The 25,100-nt window shown below is 44.6% G+C and overlaps 1 protein-coding gene across 11 annotated transcripts in view; it reads right to left on the minus strand.

Moving 5' to 3' along the window:
* FRMD4A (FERM domain containing 4A) overlaps positions 1–25,100 on the minus strand; it is a 326,160-nt gene that overhangs the window by 67,412 nt on the left and 233,648 nt on the right. For all 11 annotated transcript variants that reach the window (XM_085512404.1, XM_085512419.1, XM_015872977.3 and 8 more), the window contains 3 exons: positions 19,024–19,118; positions 13,288–13,380; positions 2,621–2,705 (listed from right to left, as the gene is read on the minus strand). In XM_085512404.1, the coding sequence (XP_085368530.1) occupies positions 2,621–2,705; positions 13,288–13,380; positions 19,024–19,118 (273 nt within the window). The remainder of the gene's footprint in view (positions 1–2,620; positions 2,706–13,287; positions 13,381–19,023; positions 19,119–25,100) is intronic.

Here is a 25,100-nt window from a genome sequence, read left to right on the forward strand (position 1 = left end):
AGAAAGCCAAATATTCAGCATGATGGCCTGGCAAATGAAGCATAACTCAGTGTGGCATAAAGGGTTCCTTGGGAGGAAGGAGGAGAAGGCAGGTGGAAGGGGGAGGATCAGGGTTATTTTTATGTTCAAGCATGATTTAGTAAAAGATAGTCTGGGAAATAAAGGTTTTTTCTCCCCTCAATTCCACCCATGCTTCAGGAGAACACAGTTTTGTCCTTGGCTCACAGATGCATGGAAATGAGAGAATTTGTCTTCACTGAAGTGATATCAAAGCCCTTGCAGAACCCCTCTGGCCCTTGTCCAGGGTAAACTCAGAGGAAAATGAGCCATATTGCCTCTAACAGGATGGGAGCTCTGGTTTCAGCCCCTTCGTGTCCCTGAGCATGGGGGTTGGGGGTGCTTTGAGAATAAGCTGTGAAAGCAAATCTTTCGTTAGATTTTCACTGCTCTATAGAATCTGGACCCTGACAAAAGTAATTCATGAGGTGAAACTGTGAGCGTTTTGCTTAGATGCTGCAGTCACAAGGACACTGCTGGCTGCATCTGATCCTCTCAGTGTTCTGCTGCATATGAGATAGGGGTCACAGGGCTATGGGGTGTGTGCACTGTTCCACACTGAATGTGTGGGATGCAGACACAGCATCAGAAACGCTTGGGAAGGGAGGCAGGAGCCTTATGGCCAAGCGTGCTTGAGTCCCAACCAGTTTTGGCTTCTGGTGACAGTGGGCTTTTGCTGAGATACAGCTTAGATCTCAGTTATGCAACTAGACCTCCCATGTGGCCACATACACGCTTAGTTTACTCCTGTGTCTCTTCTGTTGTATTTATTTAAACTGCTGTTTATAATATTTTATTTAATCTGACAAGAAATGAGTTATCTAAATATAGATTGCTGCTGTGATCTGCACTCCAGCCAAGTCAGGGCCACACCTCATTTACAAGCCACAATTGCTTTGGCTCGTCTCTGGCAAAATCAAAAACAAAGGGAACAAAACAGAGATTAAGATCCAGGTGTCCTTGATGTTCACCAGTGCCAGCTTTTTTAAATAAACATTTCCCTCACCTCCTTCATAACAACACCCTGGGGACCAAAGACCAGCTCTGCTAAGGGCAATAAACACACCTCCCTCAGTTCAGCTAAACTGTGACTCACACTGGCACCTGCACTAACACGTACTTGTGCCAAGGGAAGCGGCTGGTGTGAGATATCCATACAGCTGTAGGCTGGAGAGCAGTCAGGAGTGTCCCCTAGCAAGGGCTGATGTAAAGACCCTGAATGCCTTTCTCTCTGTGGGCATTGCACACATGAACCAGCCTCCACAAGCCCATGTTGATGTCGTGACAAGTCTACACTAGTGGGTAGAGTGGGCCAAAAGCCACTCTCAGACCCTAAGGGTATGCAGCACAGAAAAAAGTCATGACTAAACACTCTTTCTCCCTCCCCCAGCCCCAAACAGAGTTACCACAACTGTACTGCCTCTCAGAAACAGGTGCTCATCTTTGAACGTGCCTCCAGCAATGCCACAGGCCAAAACCTGTACCAAAGCATGTTACTAATGAAGCAGACTGATGGACAGTACCCAATGCCAAGTCCTGCCTGGCTAATAGTACAAATGTTGTTTGACTTTTCTGGGTAATGCTGGCTGGGATGGTGCTGTGCAAAAGTTTGAGTGTTTGGGTCAATTTCAGGGCTCGTAAGAGTGGTGCAGATGACAGGCATTGAATGCCCCCCTCTACACCTAGAGATCCTTCCATCCAAACATACTAGCTGGGTGCTCACTTTGTGTCTGATCAGAGACCTTGTACCCAGCTTTCAAATTCAGCATCCTTTTTAATAACACGACATGGCTTACTGTGGCTGGAATCAGACGGGAAAGGACTCAGGGAAACTGGGAATCCAGCAGGGTTTATTTATGGATAGAGCTGACAGCTTGAATGTGCAAAGTAATAGTTTTAGGAGAGGTCAGACTAAAATAGATCAACTTAGATCTGTAGGCACTTTTCCCCTTCCCTCTCCCCCCCTCTTCCCCTTTTTTTTCTTATCGAGCTTTCACTGAATAAATAAATAACTATTTAAATAAATAAAGAACAACAGTATGAGCTTTTCCTGGCAACACCCCAACAAAGAACTTTTATCCCCTGTCACCAGAATGCGATGCTCTGAGCTCAGAGCTGCACAGGGCTGACTAAGCACGTCTAATTGCAGCTCTGTCAGAGAGCAGAGCTCTGCCCTGCCCTTTCTCTGGACGCTGTTAGAATAAAACCCGGGTATTTGCCGGCTTCTCCTACCTAACCCTGCATTTTTAGGACATACAGAGTTAGTCCTGCATTTTAGGACACGTGGAGATCAGGAAGTGAGGCCTAAGATTTGTTTTAAACCCGTTGTCTGTGCAGGTCCCCAACCCCCCCACTCCAGAAGATGGCGCCCGTCCTCATCCCGCTCTGCTGCTGCCGCCCTCTTCGGGCTGACCTCGGCTGTTGCTCGGCTACATTACATTTTGCTTCTAATAGTCATACTGTAGGGAATCAGTTCTGCAATACAATCCATATTGGAGATAAATAGAGATATCTACTTATCTCAGCCCACCCCGGTGCCATCCGGAGCTCTCAGAGTCCATACCTTGTAGATGCAGGACTTGGCATTCAAGAAAAACAGCTCTATGGTGGCGTTGTCCTTTAGATAGGAGATGCTTTCAATGTAGAACCTGAAAAGAGAAGCAGAAGAGGTGAGATATATGGCAGAACCAGGGTAGAAAGTGGAATCGTGATGAGTATACTTGAGGATGAAGTCTCTTTGTTTATGATGAAGATGGAGTGATGGCTGCAGAGTAATTAACCAACAATATCCAAGGAGAGTTTTGCCACCATCTCAACCCTTAATTCTGTATTGTGACCCTTGGGGTAAAAATAACAAGATAAAAGTTAAGTGCCAGGTATCATCAGAGTTAACAACTGGCCATCTCACATGAGGATGTTGTGTATTGCAAGGATTCCATTACGAGCAGAGAAAGCCTGTTCAGTGCGTGATCAAGGTGAATTTTAGGTTTAGTTTTTATTTTTAGTAAGAAATACATTTATCTGCCCACTTTGTTTCAGGGCGATCTTTAAATTGCAGTACAGTGGCAGCAATGTTCCTTACATAAATTCCAGTACTATCGTGCGTTGTCAGAAGCAATTAGGATAGGGAAGGTGCCAGAGAAATGCTGTCTGCATTAGGAACTTAAAAATACAGTGAGATACCTTAGAAACCTGGGTAGAGGCACAGGGTCCAGTTACAGAGAGATCTATTCCTCTCACTCCCAGTCTCCAGTGTCTATAAGGGGAGCTGTGAGCTGCTGAAACTCCTGGGGCTTCACACGAACACTAAAGGGACTGTCCGTGTTGAGCTGTTTGCAGAACAGGGGCACTTAAACGTGACCTTCTTAGGGCTGAAGGTCAGAGCTTTGCAGTGCTCCTAAGTGTCTTCTGAAGACCCTTCAAAACAGTTTATTTCCTGACCATCTACTTTTTGGAGTGAAATGTTTTGAGCTCCTGTGCTGTAAGTGTTGCTGCTATCACTTTTCCTCTTCACCCTCTGGAAAAGTTCAAATAAGAACATGAAAAATAAACAAAACAAACAAAAAAGGCAACTGAATGTAGGACCATTAGGCATGAAAAAAAAACCACCAAAAAACAACACCTTTTTTCCCCTCTAGTTTTCACTGGATTTTTGTTCTTGGCAAATAAAAATACACTTGGCCTCTGAAATGCAACAAAGATGCTGCACTAAAAAGCCGCCTTCTTGCTAGATCTGCTTTCTTGAGTGCAGCTGGCTTTCCATCTGCTGAATTCAGGGAGAAAAATGGCAATTTTACACCTACTGTGATCCTTGAAGAAGCTCCTCTGCTTATCAGCACTGCCAGTGCTCTCTAAGTTATGATTCTGGAATCTTTAATTTGAGGGTCAGAAGAAAGCAGGGATATGCATTCAATTTTCAAACCCAGTGAACATTTTTTTGTTTCATCAGCAGATGGAATGAGACCCTCCTCATCATCACTAGAGGGCAATATTGCATTTCTTAAGGCTGCGAGGATCTTTCCCAGGGCTTTCCACAGACACGAAGATCATTTTAGGTGCAAAATCAAGTCTCTTAGAGCTCAGGGCCTGCACAGTGTATTTCACAAAGAAAACCCAGTTCTCAAGTGACCTCTGGAGTGGAGAGAGTGCTGGGGATCTACTGGCTCTCACACATGCACCCTGGCAAATATAATGCATGTGCACCAGGAAATTGGTGATACTTAAGGAAATCCTGGAGTAGACTCTCTTAAATTTACAGCCAGCATTGAAGCAACAGAAAGAAGAGGGAAATATGGTTTCTTTTGCACTGATGGTAACTCTCCATCCGACCTCCTCCTCTTAGTACACTTTCCAAACATGGTGTGGGAAACGGCACTTTAATATGGCCCAGGTCAGTGCCTAAGGAGGCAGGAAGAAGAATCTAGGAATGAATGAAGCAAGAAAACTGTGTTAAATTCCTGACTGTGACACAGGTTTATTTCATGACCTTCAGCAAATCATGCAGCTGCCTGGGGCTGCTGGGCCGTGTTTAGAAGATACTCCTCCCTTCTCTGACCCCCTGTGTCTGTTTTGCCCGTTAAGATTATAAACCCATTCTTACTGCATATTTCAAGATCATCAGTTTTAAGAGGTAACTATCAGCTTTCTGTTGAGGACTCCCCAGAGAACAGCATTCCTCCACGTGTTGTGAAGCTGAAATATCCAGGAACCGATGGGTTGAGCAGAGATGCAGGCAGTGCAATGTGTCTGACACATTAGCTCTGCTACTAACATCTCCTGCAATACAACCAAGAAACAGCATTGCCTCAGACAGCTCCTAAAAGAAGTTCTCTGATAGCCAGCAACAGTAGTGATGAGAAATTAGGTGTGTGTGTGAAGGGAGAAAGCCCCACAAGATTATGTGAATATAAAAACCAGAGAAATCATTTTTGAAAAGGTTTCAGAGGTAAAGAAGGAAGCTCAGCCAATGTTAATCTATTTCTGTGCTACCCATAATCTCCCCTCTGTGGTCCCAGTCACTTACAATTCATCAAATATATTTTCTAAGCATTAATTAAATGAACCAGTGAATATTGTGCTGGGTAATGAACACAAAGTGCCTATCTTGACTGCTCCCTCTCAATGGCAGGAAGGTAATGAGCACTGCAGAAGGAATCTTACAAGATTTTGGAAGCTATTGCATCTGAGACATTTAAGTCTTTCAGCTGCAAGGACATGCCTTGTACTATATTAATTATATATTAAGTGTTGGTTAACTGACAACTTGCTCTGAGACAGCTTAAGCTCCTTTATGCTGTGATGAATGGCAATTCCTGTCTCAATCAGCCGAGAACAGACATTTATGCAGTGGTGCTTGTGAGAAGCAACAGTGGAAACTTCTGATCCTTGGGTGACAGGAAGTTGGCATTGCTGCAGGTTCTTCCTTGTGCTGCATGCTTGCCCACCTTCGGCTTGCAGCAGAGAGAAGTGCCCAAACTTTGACTGACCATTGGGTTTGCTGGCTCTTCAGGAGCTAAGAATCCCTGCTCATCGTGCCTTGTTTGCAGAACCAGCAGTCTATCTGCACAAGATAGATTCAGCACTGGTGGGAAGGCTCAACAAGAACATGGGCATCTGTCACGTGGGACTGACCAGGCTCTGACTGCAAACGTAGAGTTGCAGAATGAAAGATCACAAGCCAACGTGTTTCTTTCCAAGCAGAACCAGCCAAAAGTTAACAATATTTTACCATGGTCAGAGTCAGTGACCTTGACTCATAACAGTGTCACAATGCCGAACTGAAAAAGAACAAAAACCCACAAACAAACAGAATAAGTATCCCAAATATCTCTTCTCTCTTCCATTGAAAAGATTTTATTTTATTTTTCTATGACAAAATGAAAATAAAGGGTAAAGCCAGATCTCATGGAAAATGTCAAAACGAAGCAAAAGGATGTTGGTTTTGATGTGTTATCACCTTAACCCTGTTCTTCCTCCTGCCATGGGTGGGATATGTGCTCAAACTCAAGAGAAGTGACTGAAATGGGCAGGTGATGCTCCCACGTCTTTCCCAGCTGGCTGATTCCATTGTGGTTAGGATGCATGATGGAGCTGTCATCATTGCTCCATGACTCTGTCAATAGGCTGTCTCTTATTTCATTATTACAAAACAGTGGCTAAAGGAGAAGACCCCCTTTCTGTCTCATCCATCCTGGGGTCTGGCTCATTATCCCTCACTGTGTCATTTAAAACCTCAGAGGATAATGTGAAAAATATGAGGCCATTTGCTAACCAGGAGAAGAAAAATCACATGCATCAGTATAATGAACTTAAATGCAGATGTCATTATGTCCACTGTCTCATGCTAAATGAGTATTCTGAGCAACTCAGGCAGTAAAGCTCCTTTTATGTTTCAGTCCTGTTTGCTAATAGTCATGGGTGCATACTTTATGTGCTGACACTTTAAGCAGACAATGGTCATGCTAAATAGTTGACCTGTTAAGCAGTCAGCCAAGAGTGAAAATCAGAGATGCTATAAAGCCCAGTTTACCTCCCTCCTGCATTAATTTTAATTCTGATCCCATGTTCTGCTGCCTGTGCTGGTGCCATGCTCAGATCCTCTTTGTTCAGCACCAGGGATTGGATGGGATGCATCAAGAGTCCTATGGTGATTTCTGTCTCATTGCAGGGAATCCACAAACCCTGAAAGTGAGCGTGAAGATGGAGAATTCCAGCTGACAAACCTGAGGATGTTGTTCAACCTGGGCATGTTCTATACTTATAATGCAGTGCCTAGAGTCATGGTTTAGTGGTAGACTTGGCAATGCCAGGTCAGTGGTTGGGTTTGATGGGAAGGGAATCAAGGCAGCAGTACAGACACGTTCCTCCCTGATGCATGGTTATAGCATCATACATCACACAAAAAGGCACTGATGTCAGTACAACGAGTCCTGTTCATGCCTCTCAGGTGCAGACCAGACCTTACAAGAACATAAAAGCAACAGCCAGCTCAATATATTATTTTGCACATTGCTTCACCCTGAAATGTCCTATGGAGCTGAGCTTGGCAGAGAAGTTCAGCTTTGTACAAAAAGGCTGTTGCAGCTCCACTTGGCTTGGAATTATGTGGCTTTTTGCCCCAAGTGTGAGGTGAGAGCAGTGATCAAATCAGAGCAATGTACTGCTTTCTTTCCCCTCTCTCTCTCAGCCACCAGGGAATTTTCCCCACTCTCCTGAGTTCCAGCCCAGCTCTCAGTGCTCTGTGATCCTTACCAAGAGTGACATCTTGGCTAGCAGTGGCAACTTGCTGGGTGCACTTTATTGCATAACAACATTCGTCCGTATCTGTGGGCCATCTTTCATTTCAGGCTCTTGAACCATTTTAGGAGTAGAAATCTCTCCAGCCATTCCACTATGTTATCAGCAGCCCACAGAGTTATGATTTGGCTGTGAAGGTTGGCATGGAGTTTACTTACTCGCTGCACCTACCCTTCCAGCACTGCGTTCAATGCCACTGTGATGGAACTTCTCATAGCAGACTTTTCTTCTTGCTGCGTTAGTGACAGCAAATCACACCCACTAGTGTAGAGTATAAATGCACAAACTGCAGTGAAAATGGAAATGATGTCTGTATGACTTCGACCCAGTTGGAGAATCGGTGTGTAGGCATTAACATAGCTGTTGCTCCTTGATCCAAATTAGGTACAAGTCTCACATTGACACTATCCATCATTTCTTGCATTGTACCTATCATGCTGTCTAAATGCTTGCCAAAATTAGACAAGACAATGCTTCCAGCATCAATGCATTCAAAATATGGCTCAAAACAACAAATTCTTAGCATGTTGATTTTCTTCCCCCTCGGATGGCTGCATGCAAGGGAAAAACAGCTTATTCCCTTCTCTAAACACGGCACACTTATACAAATATATTCCTAGTTAAGCAGAAAACAGAAATAATGTTATGGGACTCAAGAGCCAGACTGCTATTAAGATGTGTGTATAATGGATGGCTTAGCTGAGAGCTGTGTGCTAAGTAGCAGAACCCCATTAGTTCCCTTCCTCAAGCAAAGGTCAGACTTCACACAAGTAAATCTTCCGACTGGACAGAAGTTTCTCATATCTCTAAAGAGACTCCAAGGAGCAAAGCCTTCCCGCAGGCAATTTATTACACCTTCCCCCTGGTGAACAGAGCAGGGGGCCACCCTGAGAAGGCTGCAATAAATTGTCTGCAGGGAGCCTTGTCTTCCAGCACAAACAAGGTCTGAGCGGCTGTATTTATACACTGCAACTGGGTGGGAGGAAGGGGTTTGCAGATCTTTCCCCTCAGCATGCATACAGCTGATGCACATCAGCCAGCCAGATTAATGCTGTGCAGAAAGATCTGGCTTATGGCTCAGCTTTGCCAGACTTTTTAGACAGAAGCCCTGAAATCAGCTTGCTTGTGCTGGGCTGGTTATACAGAGTTAAAATTCTGCCTTTTGCTACCGTTTCTACAGTATCTCAGCAATGCACTGAGCTGCAGAAATATAATGTGAGTGGGAGATGCCTCTCTTGTCTCCTCATATATAGCATAAACTGCCTGGGAGCCTGGTGCAGTGAGTGTCCCTGTGCAGGTAATGAGAGCAGGTGGGAGAGACAGCTCAAAGGGAAGAGAACATCCCAAGGGAATTAAACATCTCAGGTTAATTCTCTGGACACACCTGGAATGATCAAACCCCTTGGCAAAGTGGTGTCCATCACTATCTTCCTTGCAGCTCTCTATGCTGAGGAGGAGACCCGGGAAGAGCAAAGTAGAGCAATTTGTGTACATATGATTTTTCCTCAGCACCTTCTGCCAAGTGCTAACAGGTGAGATGGAGCGTACCCATGGGTGACAGCAAATCTTCTCACTTCTCTCCCTCTCCTCTGCCTGCAGAATCAATGTGTTTTATAATCCCTCTAGCCTGCCTCCCCATTTCCTGGAAAACCCTGTCTCACACCAAGGGAAGGAGAGAGAGGGAGGTAATGGAGACCCACCCTCTGGTAGGGAGAATTATAGATGGAGAAACATAGGCCATTATTGCAAGACAAATAAATTGCACTGTTTAATTTGGTGTGGTCTGTTCAGCTCTTCCTACCCCAGCAGTCTGCTGTCATCACCACCCCTTAATCTGATTTCTTGGGGTCAAGTGAAGCTGGCTGGAAGTGAGTGGCACATAAAGCATTGCTGTGTGAATGAAATGGGCACATTGTGAGCAACGTGCCATGTAACAACACCCCATACATGTCTTCATGACTTCTACCCCACCTACCTCAGACCAAGGCCATGGGTGGTGCACACAGAGCTGTATTCCTTCAGGTTAAAGTAAAGGTGAGTGTCACACCCTGTGTTCCAGTGCTGGGCCTCTTAAGGCCCACTTAGTTCTCTAGTAACTGTGGTGAAATGGCAGAGGGTCTGGGTCCAATATTAAGGGATTTGAGCCCCCATGGCTCCTATGATGACTTCAGCTTAGCCAGTTTGTATGAACACGTGCCAGATGTTGCTGGACGCAGACATTCCTCAGTGGTAATACTGCGGGGCCATAGAGACAAATACACTGCCCCACAGAGTATTTGAGTACTGAGGATTTATTTAACATTCTTTTCCATGACTTTCTGGAAGAAAAGCCATTCGACATGAGAGTAGCACTGATTCAGTGTGACGGCTTCTGCAGTGAGCTCTTACTGTCTAACTGGTGGAGCTACCCTGAGAACGGGTACGTGAATTCCTGGGAGAAGAACCACCAGTGAAGTGAATTTTATTTGCTGAGCTTGTTCATATAAAGTAACAGCATGACAAACACTCAGAAGATAAAGAGATCAGACTCATGCTGATGGTTCCCTAGCTAAGGATTGCTAATCCCACAAGGCTATTGTTTGAGGATGAGAATTCACTGCAAAGCTGGGCCAACTTTGCTTTCCATGAACAAACAGCATGTCTGTGCTCCAATCCTTTCTCACTTCAAAGACTCATACAAAAGGAGAACTTCTGCCTTTCTTCTGCCCATGTGAACGAGAGCAAAATGCCTCCTTCCCTGTCTAAAGCATAGCAACCTTTATCTGAACCCCTGCTACCTCTGCTTTCCTTTGACCTCTTTGCTGCCTGGGTCTCCACTCTTTACTTAGGTTCCTGCCTTTTGCTGTGCGGCTCATGTAGTGAGGTACAATTTCACTGTCCTCTTCTGATCTCAGAACACTTCTGTAAAACCAATCAAACAATCCTTCCTTCATTGCAAAGAGGAGGCAGGGAATGAATTTCGCTCACAGCCAAGCGACCATTGCTTTAGAAAGTCATCCAAGAAGCTAAATCAGAGATGAGAACTAACAGCACTCCCATCTCATTGTCAGTTGTCCTACCTCCCCTGCAAGACACATGGCACTCCCTCTTGCTTTCATGTATGGCTTTAAAACCATTTAAATAGATATTAGCAAAGAGTCTCATAAAGTAATAGTGCACAAGGATATTGCTCAGCAATACCAAACTCCAAGGAAGTGTGTGATGAAAGACAAAGCTTCAACAGTGCTGCAGAGATTTAAGGAAGGGAGGAGAATTTCACTCTGAAAAGCTTGCGAAACTTCCTATTTGCATCAAGGTTCTTCCAAGAAAGTGCTTTTTTTGATGCAGTTCTTGAGAGATACAGTGCAAGAAATGTACCTACAGACATAGGTAGTCCCTTACCACTGATGCAGTAGGTTTCATGGGCACCCAGTTCCTTAAAAAATATCACATTTCATAGAATCATAGAATTACCCAGGTTGGAAAAGACCTTGAAGATCATCAAGTCCAACCACAGCCTAACCATAGTACCATAACTCTAACAACCCTCTGCTAAATCATATCCCTTAGCACCGCATCCAAACGGCTCTTAAACACATCCAGGGATGGTGACTCAACCACCTCCCTGGGGAGCCTATTCCATTGTTTAACTACCCTTTCTGTAAAGAAGCAATTTCTAACTCTTTAAGGAACAGCATTACTTATCTCTGCTTTCCACTTCATGGTGGCAGGGCATTTTTGTTTATGATCTGGGCATGGATAGTTTTGTAAGCCACTGTGCATCCCTGGACTATCAAAATTGGTTGGTCTCTTCACAACATTTTCTCCAGTCCTTACATTAGTTCTGAAGCCAGAATTCAAACCACTGGGTGAAAGATATGTGAGGCTTTTCCAATCTCATCCAGCTGGCCAGGGTCAATTTCTTCTCTGAGTGCCTTCTGCTCAGATCAGATCTGGAGGTGGACATGGGAACTTATTATGTTCTTGGAAGCTTTTTCAGTGTCTTTCTAGCATCTGACATCCTCAGGGAAGGAGAAGCAGTAGAAAAAAACAATTTAAGTTAATGCCCATTCCTAACTCATGAGGCATCCGGACTTATCCATTAAAAAATGTAACTGTGTGACAATCCCATCACTTCTATCAAAAATAAGAGGATAAATCCAAGCTTGGTGTGTTGTTCACACCTTCTCCTTTCAACCACTAAATGCTGACTTTCTTTCCCCAATGGTTTTCTCTTACAGATTATGATCCCGAAACAGGAGAGGTCACTCATTTTCTAACTGTTGTATGGATCCATACTTCTAAGATGTCTCTTGGCTAAGATCCTACTAGAATGACATGTCTCCATTTTGCTGCCAGCTCTCACAGAACAATACAGATGGCAATATTTATGCCCGTTGAGTGGTCTTTGAAATGAATATAAGAATGGCTCCAGAGCACTGGCTTTCACACCTCACAGCTGTACTCCTCAAATCTTCACTTAGCTCTCATTCATTCGGAGACTTCTCTGCTTTCCATGAGACCAGCAATGAACTCCTCAGTTTGGCCTATAGGCAAAATGCTTGATAACAGAGCACCTATGTTCTTATTTTTTTTCTACATTTGCCTATCAAATACTCTTTCAGAAGAGCACCTTCAGTTTTGTGCAGTTCTAAACGCAGGTGGATTTGGATTGTATACACTAGAAATATTCAGCTCTGGATCCACTCTTATGGTTTGAAACATCCAAAATGTAATAGAGTAACCTCTTCCCATGGGACACAACAGGCCAGTTCTGGAGTCATGGGGCTCTGTGCAAAAATGGGGATATAACAGAACAAAGTCTCTCCTCCTGTGAATCCTTTGTTGTAACTGGAGTTAAATGAATGACAATCACTGTGCAGGGAAAAAAAAAGCTGCACTCGGGGGAAGAAATTCAAAAGCAAGTCTTCATTTTTTATGGGTACGATGGAATGAATGAGAGTGATGTCAGATGTAATATAATACTGGAGTGGAAAGGCTAACAGAAAAAGACACAGTAACGCTGCATTGGCTAGTTCTAGACATGAGCTATACATTAAAAGTAAGTCAAAACCCCCAGCTTAATTTTGTACATATGCCATCCCACCCCCAGCCTCTCTCGGGGTGTTTGAAAGTTGCAAGGGCAGATTTGTCTTCTCAGAAATTACCTCCCTTGAATGCAAAGATGCCATACACAGAAGAGCAACAACCACTTTCTAGCATCACCAAACACACACAGTTGCTCCAAAATCCCCAGATGAACAGAAATTCTCCCAAACTGGCATAATTTTCATTAAAACGTTTCTACTCCGGCCCAGTCTAGTCTACGAGTATGTTCTACACACATGCAGCAGCCAAACTGGTTACTAGAGATTATTCATTATGGCACATTGCAGTTGAACCCGGAGGCCAAACAATGATGACGCTATAAGAGGATTTATTTGGTCCCTGACATAACGCACAGATCAGGCACAGTGCAGGAGAAATAGCTGGCTTGGTGAAGAAGCGAGTGCCCTCCCTTTGGTTGGCTGTCCCAGCAGAAGGTCTTTATTCCATGGTTCTGCCCAGCTCAGACTTTCCAAAACTCATAAATAAAATCACCAATCCATGAAAGACATAACACCTGATCTTCACTTTATACTGGTGTTGATTTTATTACTGCTAATCTACACTTGTGTCAGAGTTTACAAGGATGAGGAGATCACGAGGAGCTTCCATAAAGTGTTTACTTGTCCACAGGTGTGACAAATGGACAAACCTGCCTCCTGGCTTCGAGGAAACAGTTCATCTATATCTATATTGATACCTGCACTGGGCTCTGAGCACCTCTTTTAGCTGTAGGTGTCCCTGTTCATTGCAAGGGAGTTGGACTAGATGACCTTTAAAGATCCCTTCCAACTCAAACAATTCTATGATTCTATATCCCATGAGAAGAGTTTGCTGTCATGCACTTACCTGACACAAAAGTGCAAAACAACCGGTCCTGACTTTTTGGGGAAGTCATGTTCCAGCACCCTGCGGTCCAGCTGAAGCCAGTTCAAGTGTCCCCTGGCAAGAGAAGAGACAGATGTGAGCCCAGCACCAGAGATGCTTCTTGCTGCTCTTTGCAATGAGGTCTAAGGTGTTACAAAAAGATGAACTGGACTGCATGCTGAATGCCCTTGGCTACTGCATGATATTTGGAAAACACACAGCAAATGTTTGAGGGATGGAGGCGATAGCATCCTGGTAACATTTCAGTCTGGGAACTGAACAGCTAAAGTTCAATCTGTCAGATTGAAAGCTGGCAGCACCAACCAGGCAGGACAGCCCAAAATGTAATGAGCTTCACCTTTTTATTACAACCCCCCGGAGCAGCTGTATCATTAAAAGTCTGTCAAGTTTTTCATTAGAAATCTTTACTGTTAAGAGTTTCCACAATGCCTGCAATATTTCACTCAAGGCTAAATCTGTCTGTATACTGACACAGCCAGTTTATTTACCACCCACATGCTTGCAGTAGCCTCTCTAGGTTTGCCCAGCTTTTGCTTTTCCTCCTTCAGAGAGCTGAAAAACAGCTGCTCCTCGAAGCATTCCGGCTCCAATTACCACATGCTGCACTTCTTTTGCCTAGATGATACCTGTCGCTGTTATTTTCTCCTACAGTGCCTTGCAGCTGGAAGCTTTCCTGGGCAGCAGCTCTGTTCTTCATCATGTTCCATGCATTGTAAAGTGCTGTGTGCGTGTGAGCAGTATTTTGTAAACACTGTTATTTGTATTACAGGGGCATCTCAATCTCCAGCTGAGAAAAAGACCCTCTTAAATTAGGTGCTGTGGAAATACATAGGGTGAAATTCAGGACCCACTGAAGTCAGCAGGAATTGTGCTGCTGCCTTCAGTGATGCTTGGGCTGCATCCTGCAAACATTTTGCTGTTGATTTCAGTCAGACCAGGTTTCACCCACAGGGAGAGGCAGCCGATGCCTGCAGCACTCTGCTGTCTAGACAAGCGAGAGGAGAGAGAATTGAAGCAATTTTGGGGAGAATCATGCAGCAAATAAAGCAGGAAATGGAATTCAGATGTCCTGAGCTCTATTCCACTGCCTGTCTGCCAGCTCATGCTAATCCTCCAGATTAATGCTTCATTCCTCCAAAATGAAAAAAAAAAAACCAAAAGAGGTTTCATTAAAAAAGAAAAAGTGTTAAATGAAGTTCTAGTGATTCCACAAGTGTTAGTAACATTCCCTGTCAGCAAACACACTCAGCTTCCCCAAGGGTCTGCTCGTTGCTGCTTAGCAGCGCGTGTACTTTGGGCAGTGAGAAACACCCTTGGAAGTTAAGCAGTGACAGCCCTTTAGCAATGCAACCAGATTGCTTCTACAAAACAAAAAGGGAAAGTAGGAGGATTTTGGATCACCTGGGTTCCATCTGAATTTATGTAAGGCTGTTCTGGCTTACGCTGATGAAGAGGGTGGGCAGTGCAGGGACCAGGCAAATCTGGGCTGGAGACCACTGGGACATCACCTGTATCCTGCTTGGTGCTGCCCTGTGGAGCCTTGTGCTATGTGCTATAATAACTGTGCTATACAGTTGATAGAGTCAATACAAAAAGAATACCTGCCTATAAATCGGCATACCAGGTTACACACATGTGTGTGTCTGCTGAGTTTTTGGATTGAAGAATTTCATTACTCTCTGCTGCATGGAGCATAAATTCAAAGCTCCTTCAGAGGAGGAAGGTCACTTAAATCACTGCCAGGAGCTAATTGCTCACTGTACTCAATTACCACTTACAAGCTTTCATCACTAAGGGCTTCTGCACTGCATACTGCCACCTAACTCCTTGTTTTGTAGCGTTCATGCATGCCACATACAGAACATCGGCAGTGAACAGTCACTGGCACCTGCCTGTGAACGTGGTCTATCAGGAAGACAAACTCCAATGCTGTAAAAGCACAAAACACTTTGCTCTGGAAGCTGTCTTGCTGTCTTCAGCAAGACTATTCATGGAGCACAACCCAAGTAAGACAGGGAAAAGTATGGCATATAACCCTAGGTATGTTGTAATCCCAGCAGTTCTCATGGACCAATATAGGCAGCTTGCATTTGGATCCCATTCGTACATGCCTGTGTCTAGTTGAATTTCCCTTACAGTTCAATTTAGAGCCACAAAATAGCTTTTGTTTCATTATCTCCATTGATTTGTTCTTGTAGGTATTTATGTCAATGTATTCGCAAACAATGGTGCGAACAGTTTTGTGTGACCTACGAGGAGGTTGAATATTGGAAGCCAGATCATTTTTCTCTGTTGTTTGCACTCATCTTGGCAGTTAAACTGATGTGTCAATTACAAAAACATAATTGTTTTTAGAAACAGAAACCGGGTCCATTTAGGTTATAGACTAAGTATGGATTTTGGTGCCCAAGGTTTGTATTGTCAATTGCAAGCAATAGGTTCTGTTTTCTTTTGTCAGAGCTTTCAGAAAGGAGTAGTGCAGAAGTGAATATTTTGCCTCTGTTTATAAAGGTTTGCTGGTTCACGTCCAGTTTCCTGCACAGAGAATCTATATAAACGTGTGTTGCAAAGATTATAAAGGAATAAAGACACCAACTCACCCCCCTTCAGTGTTAAACTGAACTGAATGGATGCTGAGAAAATCCAAATCAGGTAATAGAAACCATACATGCTATTTTCCATTTCCATTGGTAACTACAGAAACAAAACTCAACAGCTATAAGCTCACAGGTTTTCTCATTTAAGGTCTTAATCTTTCAACAGAAATATTTTTTTCTGAAGGAGCTGCAGAGCTCGGGGAGCTACAAGAGATTAGCTATACAGATCTGGCTAAACAACAGGCTCGGTGACAATAGAAATGGTCCCATGCCAGAGCAGGATGTTATTGCAAGAGCTCCATCACCCTCTGGGCAGTCTGCTCAGCCAGGACTTGGGACACCTGCTCCCTGGTTCTTGCTTTGCCGTATCACTGGAGGGTGGTAATAGGTTTTTCCCCCAAATCCTGGAGGTGTGGTGCCCTGCTGTCCCTCTTTACATATTCTTCCCCTGGGACATAGCATCCTCAGTGGAGTAAAGGCACTCTCTGTTGTTACCTTATCAGGTTACTGCAGTTTCTAGCACAAGTGTAACACAAATAATTAAGGGCTCAGTCCCGTTCTCTTCTGGCAAAGGAAGGACAGGCATCAGCAGAATGGTTTCAGCAGCCTTTGCCAAATGCATAGAGAGGGGGAGCTGGTAGTTCTCCGTGATGCAGGTGACATATCTAAGGAAGAACAAAGGACATGGCAAACTGGTCCCTAGCCCAGAAGGGCCTTCTGCAGTGAACAGAAGGGGAACTTGCTGTGACTTGCTCTGACTTCCTCTCTTGGAATGCTGGAAGAGCTGGCGCCAAGGGGAAGGGCAACTAGCAGAGATTTGCACTCAGCTGAATTAGAAAAAGGCTTATTCCCTACTTCTTTTCACTCTTAATCAACCACTGTATAGATCTTCTGGCTTCACTAGAAGCTTGGCCCCACACACTATTCAAGGACACCCTTTTGACCTGTGTTCTCTCTCAGTTAATGGCTCATGCCATATAAAGCGTTCCTACAATCATTAAAATAGGAGGCGTTATTTTCTCCTCCGTTATAGTCTGACAATCTAATTTTAGTCACACTGAACACAGTAATGACCCTATATTATCACAAGAAACTATTAAGTCGCCAACGCAAAGGTTGTTCCTATTGATTTTCTTCTCAGGTTGTCATGATAGAGCACAACTAATGAATGGAAATCCCCAGTCCAAATCATTTTTAAATAAATTACTCTTATAGAGCTTTTACTCTTAAATAGAAGAATTGATTTAATACTTTAGTGGCTTTTCTTCTTCCTAAACTCACAATTGTAGCCAGCCTCAGGCTGCATTTATGAACCAGGTCTGTCCTGTTTCAGCTGGTTATAGGTCCCTTTAAAGGAAGGCAGGTGAAAACCCAGCAGAATAGGATGAGCAAAGAGAAGGAAATCCCTGAGGGCATTCCTGCGTCACAAAGCTTTCCCTTTGTGTTTCTGATCTGCATCAGGTATAAGGCTGCATTAGGTACTCTGCAAACGAACAGTAAGAGACTGTTATCCCAATTTGGAAGAAAGGAATTTCTTTTACTTCCATTACAGACAGGACAGTCTACTTTCTGAAGGTGATGTGGGACATTCATTTCTAAGACTGATTCCCACATCCTAAGTACAGTCCTACATTCTATGTACATTTTTTTTTGCTGTGTTCAAATAAAACGATTGCTATTTCTTCAAAGCTTTTTACAACAGAGGAGGAAATATTATGCATATATGATTTGTGTAAGGTTCCTCCTGCTCCTCCTTTGAGGACAAATCTCACTGATTTGTGCTGGGTTGGAGATCTACTACAGGGCTGAGCTGCTCACATCAGTGAGATGGCACCATCTCTGGGCTCTCCTGTGATTTGGGTCCTGCTTCTGCATGTGTCTTACACCGAGCATCCTTCCACACAACAAATCATGTCCCAAGTTGGCCTCAGGCTACCCAAGGCAAGCGCTTGCCAAAGGGACTGTCTCTAGAGGGGTGATTGCTGCTGAACTCTCTGTGGGTATGTCTGTGCAATTATCCAGCAGCTGGATAATTACTCAATCCAAAATAATTATTCCAGCAGATAATTTAAATTTCTCCGCCACTTCAGCAGGAGAATGGAGGTGGTTAATGAGGGTGTTACTGCTGGCTCATCTGCCCCAGGAACCCAACCCCATGGGCTTGACAGTCTTGCTTTTTAAGACTGCATGAGCATGTTGGTCTTTCCTCTTCATTCATCTCACAGAAAATGCTTTTGCAAACTAAGGTGGGGGACAGCAGAATTAGAGGGCACGGCTGTCATAATGAGAAAAGTCTAACCACAGACAACAGGCAGCTGGGAAAAGGAACAGAGACTGCGCATAGCACTGAGAGGTTACGGTCTAGGACCTGTCATCACATTTGCCAGACCTCGAATGTTTATCCAGTGCTAATTTTAGACATGCTTTTTAAACAAAGGGTAGAAATGTCTTAAGAGAAAAGCTCAGGTTTTGTTGTAAACAGCTCTGGGAGCCAGGGTTCTAGGTGAGCAACCAGCATTGCCTGAGGTGGCTGCAGTGACAGAACCCAGTTCTGTGGCTTAGCTCAGCCATAAGGCTGTTGATCAGATTCTCTTTTTTGACGGACAACTTCTAAACATACTCATGTTAGATTTGTCAATCCCTTCCTTTCCCAATCTTTTTCCTTTCTTTCTATTGAGAAACTTTAATCTGGGATCGAAAACAAAACCAACAAGAACTCTCAAAATAATTCAGCACTACTTCTAAACCTGCTTGAGAGATCAACACTTTAACTGAAGGGTTTTGCCAATGTGGCAACAGCATAGAACTAAGTGAGGGGATCTTAGAGAGCTTAAGCTTGACTTCTACCGGTGCCAAAGGACACCAACTCTTTGGAGATGGGACTAGGAAGGGATTGTTACTGCCTCTACACACCTCCAGCAATGCTGAACTCCTGCCTTCTGAAGAGGTATCATAGGACAGACTGATTAGAGATCCATGCCTCCCTAGATCTTCGGGTGCACAGGTCTTCTACTCTGGTCATTTTGTTGAGGACTAAACAATACTGAGATTTGCTCTGATCTGTGAGTAGCCTCTGAAGTCTTTGATTCCTTGCACTTACGTTTCATCAGTGAATGCAATTCCAAAGTATTCTTTCTCCTTCAGGTTGAAATGAGATGCCACCAAGTCAAGCAACTCCTTTGCCAAAAGCTTTGGCTGGAAAACAAAAATGAAAGAAAGTGATTAATGAAGAGAACTTTGATATAAGGTGCCATGTTTCTGGACGGACGTACTATCCTTGAAGGTACTCCAGTGCTCTTGGCTTTATGTTCTCTCTGGTGTTAAGCTAAACCTTCAACATTAACTCCTCAAAACAAGCTATAGTTTCCCTCCAAGGAAAACAGAAAACAGGTGGTTCTGACCTTGCCAGTTCTCAGTGTCTCTGCAGATAGATGACCTGCTGCCTACCAGTGTTCAGATTTACCATGACTCGCTCACACATGCCTCTGATAACTTCAGTAGTGAAAGCTTTTTATCAAGGACCATTGCAAACAGATTTCAAACACCCACTCCCACACGCACAGCATAGATACACGCTCATAACACTAACAAAATACGTAGTGCCTAAAGATAGGATGTGACAGGACCAAATGAGAAGTAAATGACAGAACAAAATAGTTTCTCATTTGTGATCCAAACAAGATGCTGTCTGTGATCCTACAGACATGTACAAGCCCTGGGTCCCAGAACTGTAATGGTCACAGCAGCACTGGCACAGCTGGAGTCAGAGATCCCTGATTTGTAGACCAAATCCTTGTAGGACTCTCAACCTCTCTAAAAATACCTGTAAACCCAGCACTGTTCTGGTACCTGACACAGCAGTACCTGTGCTTAAATGCAGCATAGACTTAAAGCAACCCTCCAATAATATCTAAGATGCTGTGCAGGATGAACAGCCTTAGATAGGATTCAACAAGCTTCATCATAATTCCCAAATCAGGCTTCCTAAGTAGTACTTGGGAGTTTCTGCTATGTCCTCATTACATGCTGCATTGCCTTTCAAAGGCTCTTGTAACTCCTGAATGGAGCAGACCAGGCATGGAGCTGTGGTTGCATCCCTTGTCTCCTTGGGTCTCTGCTTTCAGAAGCCTTTATTAAATGGGTAGTGATAGCAAGCAGGACACTGAGCCACCAGCCAACCCACCTGAGAGGACAAGGGTGAGGAGGAGTGAGAAAAAGCATGCCTAAAACACAGAAGCATTTTCCTAAGCCTGTAATAAGGAATTGGAGAGGGATGGATTGAGCTTTTGTATTTCACCAGAGTGCAGAAAGGAGCAATAAGTGACTGATGTGAAACAAGCTGCTCATGGATATAGAAAAGTGATGGGTCCCTTGGCTCCACCCAGACAGCACTGACACAGGGGATGTTAAATAAACACTAAAAACCTCTCCTGATGTCCAGCCATATAATGGAGCAGCAGCTACGGGGCTGTCCAGGCTACCTTCCTTTCCTCACCACAGCATCCAGCCCCTAGGCATTGAGTTGGGAGCAGGAGCTGGAAGCCCCAGCCTTCAGCCAACCTTTTCAATTTACAAATGCCATGAGCTGCCCCTTCATCTCTGCTGAATGAGAGCTGGATGCTGAAAAAGCCATGGTGAGATGGTTAGCATGGCATGAGTCCCCTGCCCAGCTGCTCTTAAAATCATAGAATCATTAAGGTTGGAAAAGATCACTGAGATCATCTAGCCCAACCATCAGTTCATCACCACCACCATGCCCACTGAATCATGTCCCCCTTTTCCCAGCACAGTCTGCAGTGCCAGATAAAGGAGGATAACCCTTTACCTTGCAAGATAAAGCAGAAGAACAATAGATGCAGAGCCTGCACTGGAGTGGTGCCAGCTTAGTTATTGGGCCAGCATTCCTGAAGAGGCTTACAGTGGGGAAGTTAAGCCCGGATAGACCCCTCCAAGATTACTTTCCACTCTCTTCTTAAGCTCTGCAAGGTTATTGTCCTTTCCTGTGGGATGAGTCCCGTGTCCATTCAACACAACCTAAGTCTTAGGAGGGAGGGTGGAGGCAGGTATCTTCTCCAGCTAGCAAATACACCTCAAAACAATCCCTCACAGCAAAGGTAAGGGCAGGAAAACCCAAGCAGACACAAGGCGAGCTGCAGACAGCCACCATCTCAAAGTTAGCGGTTAATCTGCTCACTGTTCACGGTGGGATCGGCTGAGTGATGACCTCCTTTCATGTTGGCTGCACAGACAAAGAGCTCATTAGCGATGCCTGTGGCAAGTTGTTTTAATTCATTATTAATTTCTGGACTTCATTTTCCAGGGGGATATTCATTTTGCATTAATAAAACTGCCGTCACAGACACACTGAGGAAGATGGGGTCTGGTCTCAGAGAGCAGGGAAATCAATTGGAAGTGGATGCAGGGCCTTTTGCATTCTATACATCAGGAAGGTCGCAGGCCAGATTATGTATCCTACATGCATAAATCAGGAATAATGGGTGGCTTTCAAACCAGAAGCTGAACTCTGTTCTCTGTGCTATTGAGCTGGACCAAGGCAAAGTGACAAACTACAGTGGGCAACTCTTCTATAGAGTCCAACTTGATTTGGGAGCAGCGATTCCTGCCAGTTTTCTCCCTTTCCTCTTCAAAAGTTAAGAGATCAAATAAATTCTTATTAGGGGCTATCTCTTTATTAGTAGAATGACCCAGTGCAATGCCTGAGAGATCGATTTGAAGTGCTGTGCAATGCTCTGCATCTAAGCCTCGGCAGCAAGGAGCTCTTCCATGTGTGTCTGGGGCTCCACAATCACTGCTCCCACAGCCTCACAGCTGCAAAATCATTCCTTCCCTCCTCTCCAGGTTAACGTAGTTTGTGACTAATAGTGTCCAAGCTTTACTGGTGGTGTGGGGAAGTGAAAAGAACTGAGTCTCAGTAGCAGCTCCATGAGTTGAACCCAGACCAAGAACTCCACAGATATTGTGAGGAGGTGTGTAAGGAATCACAGCTGATGGGATCACAGCTCATGCTGCCAGAGCTGCCTCCCTGCATTTCCCTGATGCTTCAGGAGGAGCTTCCCATGCCTCAGGGTTGCAGGCACAATGTGTACTGGAAAGAACTGCACTGACATAACTCTGGTGCATGCGAAGCACTAGACCTGCCTTGGTCTCCTTGGATGTGTTTTAAGGAGCAATGACAAATTAATTTGCTTTTCTGTGCACTGCCCTTACCTGGGAGTGATAACTCCTAGGGATGTCTCTTCCCAATTAGACATGAAAGCAACTTCCCAGGATAACAACATAGTACGGCAAGCACTAAGAGCAGTTGGGGAGAGGAAGGACAGCCCCAAGGAAGGGGAAATAGAAGGTGTGTGAGGTTGTTTTTATTCAATATTAGAAAGAAAAGAGTATCACTGCTCTTCCTTGTAGTTATTGGAAGAGTTCTCATCATTGTGAGCCCTCTAACATGGGCTGCTGGACCCCTAGGGCAATGGGCTGGGGTCTGAGGGCTGAAGACTTCTGCTGTGCTGGAGGGAGGAAAAGGTGTGAGGTTCTGCTACGTGAGGTGACACGATGAACTAGGATCAACGAACCCTAATACTAACTGGTGTCACATGCGCTCACTGCTAATAATGCTGCATCTTGGGCCTGTGTTAGCCACAGGATGGAAGGAGGGGGGATTGTGGGGATAGGAATCCCTCTTGTAGCTCAGGGGAAGCTTCTGGGGATGGCTCATCTCATCCTAAAGCAGGTCTAAAGTCCAGGAGAAATTGATGGATTTCCCTGCAGCTCCAGCAGCTTGTTCTTCTGGCCATTGTGGGAAATACATCAGGAATACAAGCGTTCCAGTCTTAAAGATTCAATACAGTTAAAAAGCACTGTTACTGGGATTTGAGCAGCCTGAGGAGCTCCAAAGCCGTGTGTTTCCCAAAGGGAGAAGCAGACAGCCCACTTCTGGCAAAGCAGCATGTTTTTCCCTGACAGCTTCCCATTACGTTTAGAAATGAGTGAGTTATAGAGAGAGATTATCTATCCACAGTCCAGCAGTGCCATGAATAAAAAACAGATGACAGGGTACTAGCAGCTGCTGGTATGTCCCTGGAAACGTGGGCACACACAAAGTATATTTTATTGTTTTATTAACTGTCAGAGAAGCCGATCTGTTCCCCTCCCCCGTTTCATCACTTTTCCCTAATTCTCCGTGGCAGAAGGTTTCTGGGAAATGCACAGTTTCAACATATGGGTAGATGCTCTGCCCGCATCCACGCCGCATGGAGACATACTGAGCTGTGGGAACCAGGTAACCAGATCATGCTTAGTAATGCCTTGTTTCATTAGATTAAAAAAATCTGCTGCTGCCCACTGTCTCCTTTCGCAGTGCAATACGTAATGGGACCCAGATGCTGCAATGCTAAAGGATATCTGTAGTACCAAAAGAGCTCATGCTTAGCCCTGGGTGGAGAGCTTCCAGTGCTGCAATAAACATCTTGGCCCTTCATGGCATCCTCAAAATCCACGGAGTTGAGGAAGACATGCATATGCCAGTGTCGTCTAAAATGCTGGATTTGGTTTATGGCAGCATGGAGACAGCTGCTGGAACAAACCTGGCATTCCCAGTGATTTTCAATTGGGCTGGGAGGGATATTTTGTGCTAATAACCTCACCGTGGTCGTGCATAGGCTCTGGGGCTGCCTTGAATCAGTGGTATTAAGCTGTGAGCATGGCCCAGCAGCACCTGAACTCAAGGCTCACTCCAGAGGCAGACCCAAGAGAAGTCCCATTGTTTGGGAAGAAAGGGGAGCTGACCCCCAGGAACACATCCCGACTGTGCCATGTGGCTCCTAGCCCAGTCAATGAACCCTGGCATATATTATTTATTAGCCCAGACATAGCAGATGCTATCTGGCAACAGGCGTGGTTTCTGCAGGACATTATCTGTTCAAAACAGCTTTTTTTTGGGTGCCAACACAGTCCCATATTGCTAACATTCAAAGGTTGGGCACTTGAAAAAAAAGCCATTTGATGGCTGGGGTTGGGGGTACAGTGCAGCCAGTCCATCAACTGGAAAGGTGAGGTGGAAAAAGGAGAGATTTGCATGAATGGTTGGACTGGATGATCTCAGCGATCTTTTCCAACCTTAATGATTCTTTGACTCTACAACTGTATGATTCTAAGGCTTGCATGCAGCAGGGTGCCGTGCTCCATCGCCAGTCATCCCGAGCCTTGGGCAGTGCAATCAGAAGGAAACAAAAGTGCAAAACGGTGACTCACACGCAGTTCTTCCCGTCTGCCAACCCTAATAATTAGCTAACGAAGCAAAGTCCAGGTGCCCTGTCTGGATTAGATCATCTACTAAAAACAGGCACAAAGCAGTGCTCTAACACTGTGGAAATAAGGGTAAAGATGCCAGTATAGACCCTTTGTGTTCCTGCTCTGTCTCTTGAGCCTTTGGTTATTCAGTGTCCATCAGCCTTATCTACTAACAGCCAACGGCACATTTATACCCCCTGCATGAGGCAGAGCATCACCCTGTGATGGTTACAGACCATAACTCCCTCTCCTCCTGCTTCTGTGTGCATGAAGCACTGAAATCTCTCATCCAGGGGCCATTGAGCTGTCACTCACTCAATATGTCTCTTCTTGTCAAATCGACTCTGCCAGCAGTTCCATCATCCAGTTCTTTAACCTATTTTATGCACTTCGAAGACAAGAAGAATCCAAAGTTGTTCCATCGTAATGTTGTGTAAATTCTAAATAATGGTCCTTTCAGCAATTTTAGTATCTGAATGTAGAGTAATAAAATTGTGCGAATCACTCAGGCTGAACATTTGGGAACTTAGAATCCTTCAGCTTTGAAATGCTGCTTATGGAATAGATCTGCCTCTCCTTCGTGCTGTGTTGATATACGTAGTGCACATAATTAAAACAGAATCATAGAATCCAACTAGATCAGATTGCCCAGGGCCCCATCCAACCCAGCCCTGAAAGCCTCCAAGGGATGGGGCTGCCTCCAGGGATGGGGATTCTCTGGTTTCTCTTCAGATCGTATCAGACCAAGATACAGTTATGTGAAAAATCATTCATTGAAATGCAAGATGCCTGTGGAGGGAATGCCTTATTTTTGATCACGACACAGCTGAACCCCATCAGCATCAGGGAGTGGCGATGGCAGCATTGCTT

This window comes from Coturnix japonica, chromosome 1 (genome assembly GCF_054131305.1).
Source record: "Coturnix japonica strain WE chromosome 1, WE-NBRP24, whole genome shotgun sequence".
Taxonomy (NCBI): Eukaryota; Metazoa; Chordata; class Aves; order Galliformes; family Phasianidae; genus Coturnix; species Coturnix japonica.